This window comes from Hemibagrus wyckioides, linkage group LG02 (assembly GCF_019097595.1).
Source record: "Hemibagrus wyckioides isolate EC202008001 linkage group LG02, SWU_Hwy_1.0, whole genome shotgun sequence".
NCBI classification, from domain to species: domain Eukaryota; kingdom Metazoa; phylum Chordata; class Actinopteri; order Siluriformes; family Bagridae; genus Hemibagrus; species Hemibagrus wyckioides.
In genome coordinates, this window is record NC_080711.1 from 818,561 (window position 1) to 823,560 (window position 5,000).

Here is a 5,000-nt window from a genome sequence, read left to right on the forward strand (position 1 = left end):
AATCACAGAGCCACGAGCCAATAGCAGGTGTGTGTGAGCTGGAGTATGTGGAAGAGGGCAGATGGTACATTCCTCTGTGTCCAGCAGCTCTTAGATAAATGAAACAAAAAACATGTGTTTGGTGACTCCATCTGTCTCAGAGGCGTGTGATAGCACCCATCCTCTCCACCTCTGTCGTGTGATAGGGCGGAGCTGGCTGGTGGGCAGGACCTGGGAGGAACCGGTGATGTTTTCACACAGATGTTAGCGTGAAGAGATACCTGAGGTTCAGGTTTAAAGGTCAGGTGATGAGACAGAGACTGTGGATGAAGGTTAAGATTGTGTCCCAGTGTCACCTGATAAAACTCTTCAGAAAATATTTCTCTAATCTAAACTCAGATCAGGACTCGATCTCTCCGTTCCTCTGGCTGCGTGTTTGATTAGCTCATCATCTGTGGTTTGAGACACACTGCTAACTTCTCAGCTTCTGCGTGTCTTCCTCTTAATTCATCAGCACTAAATAATAGAAACACACCACTCGGCCAGTTCCTCTTTTCACACACTGTTCCTTTTGCACGCAGTGTTTGTGTGTACGCTCTCTAACGCTCCAACCGTCCGGGTGACGCAACCGCCTCTACAGAATCAGGGCGAGCTGCAGAGCGTCTGCTGATGAGGGCTTCATCACACACTCCAACCTCTCACTGCCTCTGGAACGTAAGTGAGAAGAGGAAATAACTCACTTCTAAACAGATAAACAGCATGACGTGATCCTCCTTTAATAAACAAACAACTGTAGGAGAAGAGAGAGAGAGAGAGAGAGAGAGAGAGAGAGAGAGTGAGAGAGAGAGAGAGAGAGAGAGAGAGTGAGAGAGAGAGAGAGAGAGAGAGAGAGTGAGAGAGAGAGAGAGAGAGAGAGAGAGTGAGAGAGAGAGAGAGTGAGAGAGAGAGAGAGAGAGAGAGAGAGAGAGTGAGAGAGAGAGAGAGAGTGAGAGAGAGAGAGAGAGAGAGAGAGAGAGAGAGAGAGAGAGAGGAGGAATAAAACACCTGAGCTTGAGCTGTTACAGGAAAATAATCAAGCTGGACTGGCCTCCATAAGGCCTCCTGCCCACACACACACACACACACACAAACTGTGAGACCTAATGCAACGTACACACACTGGCCAATTTATTAGGAACCCATACACACACACACTCCGGCATGTTATTTATCTGATAAGGTTTCAGCAGTTTCAGGGATGATGTTAAGATCAGACATCAGACTGTGAAATGGTGGTTGGTTCCAGACTCGTGGTCTGACTTTCAGAAGCTGTTGAGCTCCTGGGATTTTATATAATGATCTCTAGATTTTAGACAGAAAAAGCACCGAGTGAGAGGGGAAGCACCGAGCTCCTCCATCAGGCCCCGAGAGGAGGACGAATCAGGCTCAGAGGTAAAACTCGGGACGGTTCACCGTTGTGAAAGCGACACCTTAGTTCCTCTTGTGTGTATTTATTATAGGAACTGCTCCTCACTCTACTAGAACTTTCTATGTTTCAGCTCCTGTATCCTCAGCGCTACAGTGTCACTACGCTGGAGAAAGGATAAAACCTGGAGCAGGAACGCGTGATAAAACCTGGAGCAGGAACGCGTGATAAAACCTGGAGCAGGAACGCGTGATAAAACCTGGAGCAGGAACGCGTGATAAAACCTGGAGCAGGAACGGTGATAAAACCTGGAGCAGGAACGGTGATAAAACCTGGAGCAGGAACGGTGATAAAACCTGGAGCAGGAACGGTGATAAAACCTGGAGCAGGAACGCGTGATAAAACCTGGAGCAGGAACGGTGATAAAACCTGGAGCAGGAACGCGTGATAAAACCTGGAGCAGGAACGGTGATAAAACCTGGAGCAGGAACGCGTGATAAAACCTGGAGCAGGAACGGTGATAAAACCTGGAGCAGGAACGCGTGATAAAACCTGGAGCAGGAACGGTGATAAAACCTGGAGCAGGAACGGTGATAAAACCTGGAGCAGGAACGGTGATAAAACCTGGAGCAGGAACGCGTGATAAAACCTGGAGCAGGAACGCGTGATAAAACCTGGAGCAGGAACGCGTGATAAAACCTGGAGCAGGAACGCGTGATAAAACATGGAGCAGGAACGGTGATAAAACATGGAGCAGGAACGCGTGATAAAACCTGGAGCAGGAACGGTGATAAAACATGGAGCAGGAACGGTGATAAAACCTGGAGCAGGAACGTGTGATAAAACCTGGAGCAGGAACGGTGATAAAACCTGGAGCAGGAACGTGTGATAAAACCTGGAGCAGGAACGGTGATAAAACCTGGAGCAGGAACGCGTGATAAAACCTGGAGCAGGAACGGTGATAAAACATGGAGCAGGAACACGTGATAAAACATGGAGCAGGAACGGTGATAAAACCTGGAGCAGGAACGCATGATCTCCACACATTAAAAACAAAACACACTTATTTACATACAGTTTATTAAACCAAACACACATTCTATTTAAGACACAACTGCAGCTGTGTGTGTGTGTGTTACATTATCATGAAGCTGACACACACTCATCACTGCTCCCTACTCACTACATAGTGCACTATTTTGTCTGTGAAGTCGTTTGGAGCAGAAACTTTATAAAGTCCCACAATGCAAATCAAATACTCTATAAAGTGGAGGCATTACCCATAATGCACTCTGATGTTTGTGGGGAATAAGGAGGAGGGTGATATGTTAGACACAGACTCCTCCTCTCTCTGTCTCTCTCTCTCCCTCATTCCTGGTTGAGTTCACATGGTCTCCTCCTCGTGTCTCACTCTCCCATTTGCGTACCAGAACTCCGTGATGTCCTTCATGGTAACCTTCGGCTGGATCCACATGTCCATCTGCTCCTCTTCGTTCTTCCTTGTCTTCACTCGTCTCAATCTGTTTCTTTTCTTGTTCTCCTCCACTGTGGTTCCATTGGCATACCAGAACTCCACTCTCTCCTCGTTGGATGAGTCCGGCTCCGCCCACAAGCTCTCTTTCTCCTTCGCGGTTCTGTCCCTTCGTCCTCGGCCCCTGAGTCTCGCCCTCTTTCTTGTGACGGACAGACGCACCCACAGGAACACGGTGAGACCCAGGAAGATGGATGCCATCATCGCGAGACTCCAGAGTGTGATGAAACAGACCAGGTTTGAGAACCGGCGATGCTGAGATGATGAGTCCACGCTGAAGCAGTTCGTCCAGCGTGGTGTCTCTGTCCCTGCTGTGGAGATGTTCCTGAGCATGGTGCTGTTGGTGCTCCACGTGTCTTCTGTGTTTGAAGGCCATGCTCTCCAAGTTGTATTTGTCGTGTCATCGTGCACAGTTCCTTGAGTTGTTGTGAGAGCTTCTGTGTTCTCCTGAGTTTTCCAGTCCATCATCTCGGTAGTTGACAGCAGGGGTTCCTTTGTGTTATCTGTGGAACCGCTGGTCACTTGTGTAGAATGGACCGGTGTTACTGGTATACTGATATGTCCAGATGTTTCTGCAGGTGTGGTGGTGTTTGTGGTGGCATCTGTAGGTGTTTGTTTTGTAGAAAGTATCTCCAGAGAGGTTCCTGCTGTAGATGGAGCTGGACTTTTGCCTGTTGTGCCATAACTTCCTGCAGTTTGAGTTACATCAGTCTGGTGTGTTGAGTAAACCAGAGGCAACTGAGTGGTGATGTTTGCTTCATCAGTATCGCTTGTTCTGTTTTCTGTCCAACTTGCAGATGTTGTTGTTTGTACATCATGGTCCAGCTGGACAGACGTTCCGGATATCGAGATCTCAGTCGTGTTTTGAATGTTTCTACTCGTGCTTTCAGGGCTGGTTCCTGTTTCATGGTATTCATTCGTGACACTCGTGGTGTTTGTAGAGATGGTCATCTCTGTGAGACTCATGATGTTGTGGTCAGAGGTGCTGATGGTGTTGTTTCTCCTGTCGTCCTCCAGCGAGCCCATAGAGCCTCTCAGCTCCGGTGTGGGAGTCAGAGGTGGAGTCCCATCTGACATCAGCTCCTCTACTGATATCACTGTGGTCATCGTTATTGTTATTGTTTGTGAGGTTGTCGTGGAGACGTCCAGCTCCGGTGTGGTCAGAAGGTCTGTGTGGGTTTCATGAAGAGCACAGAGAGTTAGAACCTGAGCAAACCAGACGGTTAGAGACACGGTACTCGTCTTCATCCTGACGTGTTCTGGAGAAAGTTTAAAATACAGACATGAGTGAGAAATACACACACACCTGATGTTTCTTGATAAAGTTGAATTCTTTTCCTTTTCTTTTTATCCTCCGTTAATGAAGCTGAGCGTTTGAGTGAAAATTAGAACTAAAACTCGGAGCTGTTAGACCTGGTGTGAAACCACACACACGAGGTTCTACTCCCAGAAATGCAGAACCTCAGAACCCAACCCTCCGACTCCTTCTTGCGTATTTTGGCGTCTTTCTTTTGAACAAACAAAAAGAAACAAAAACACACAGTACCTTTATTTCTCTGTGCTTCTCATCGCCTCGTCTCTTCCCCTTTCTCCATGGTTTCCTCTTTTGCGTGTACAACTCTTGCCACAGATGCTTTCTGGGATACTTCACACCCCCCGGCGGACTCTAGGCGGAAATGACTGTTTGGCTGCCATGGCAACAGCGAGAGGAGGTGAGAGGAGCAGGGAGGATGTGGTGTGGAGGCTCCGCCTCATTTCATGCAGAGGAAGAGAGGTTCGAATATCTGGTTGACTCATAAAGAAGAAAAGAAAAACGACTTACTGGTCTGCTCAGGTCACATAAGGTGAAGGGTTTTTTTGTTAGTTTGTTTGATGTTGAAAAGTCTCTAACTGTTCTAAAGCACTGACACTGGAGACTCCTTCCATACATCTTACACACACGCACACACACACACACACACACACGCTCACGCACATGCACACACACACACACGCACACACACACACACACGCGCACACGCTCACGCACATGCACACACACACACACGCACGCACACACACACACACACACACACACACACACAC

At 48.0% G+C, this 5,000-nt stretch overlaps 3 protein-coding genes across 7 annotated transcripts in view; 1 reads left to right on the forward strand and 2 right to left on the reverse strand.

Annotated features, from left to right (window-relative positions):
- Positions 1 to 836: 836 nt before the first annotated feature.
- LOC131365492 (uncharacterized) lies at positions 837 to 2,418 on the reverse strand. Its single transcript, XM_058409071.1, has 2 exons — positions 1,644 to 2,418; positions 837 to 1,568 (listed from the first exon to the last, which is right to left on the reverse strand). Exons 1-2 carry the CDS (start codon positions 2,416 to 2,418, stop codon positions 1,546 to 1,548), a joined length of 798 nt encoding a protein of 265 aa, XP_058265054.1. The 3' UTR covers positions 837 to 1,545.
- Positions 2,419 to 2,512: 94 nt separating this feature from the next.
- Positions 2,513 to 4,613, reverse strand: si:ch73-248e21.5 (mucin-2). Of its 3 annotated transcripts, none has more exons than XM_058409061.1 (2): positions 4,462 to 4,564; positions 2,513 to 4,084 (listed from the first exon to the last, which is right to left on the reverse strand). In XM_058409061.1, exon 2 carries the CDS (start codon positions 4,020 to 4,022, stop codon positions 2,769 to 2,771), a length of 1,254 nt encoding a protein of 417 aa, XP_058265044.1. In that variant the 5' UTR covers positions 4,023 to 4,084; positions 4,462 to 4,564; the 3' UTR covers positions 2,513 to 2,768. The 3 variants fall into 3 exon arrangements, with proteins under 3 accessions (XP_058265044.1, XP_058265033.1, XP_058265023.1); XM_058409050.1 differs by lacking the exon at positions 4,462 to 4,564 and adding an exon at positions 4,222 to 4,369; XM_058409040.1 differs by having other exon boundaries at positions 2,514 to 4,174; positions 4,462 to 4,613.
- Positions 4,614 to 4,623: 10 nt separating this feature from the next.
- unc119.2 (unc-119 lipid binding chaperone B homolog 2) overlaps positions 4,624 to 5,000 on the forward strand; it is a 15,852-nt gene continuing 15,475 nt past the window's right edge. For 2 of the 3 annotated variants that reach the window (XM_058409103.1, XM_058409085.1), the window contains exon 1: positions 4,624 to 4,759. The gene's annotated coding sequence lies outside the window, so the exon portion shown is untranslated. The remainder of the gene's footprint in view (positions 4,760 to 5,000) is intronic. The other variant, XM_058409111.1, reaches the window with a different exon arrangement.

Coding starts and splice junctions, on each gene's coding strand:
- si:ch73-248e21.5 (XM_058409040.1), bottom strand. CDS start 4,163: ATGAAGACGAGTACCGTGTCTCTAACCGTCTGGTTTGCTCAGGTTCTA.
- LOC131365492 (XM_058409071.1), bottom strand. CDS start 2,418: ATGCGTTCCTGCTCCAGGTTTTATCACCGTTCCTGCTCCATGTTTTAT. Junction 1,569..1,643: donor ATCACGCGTTCCTGCTCCAG/GTTTTATCACGC, acceptor TTCCTGCTCCAG/GTTTTATCCTTTCTCCAGCG.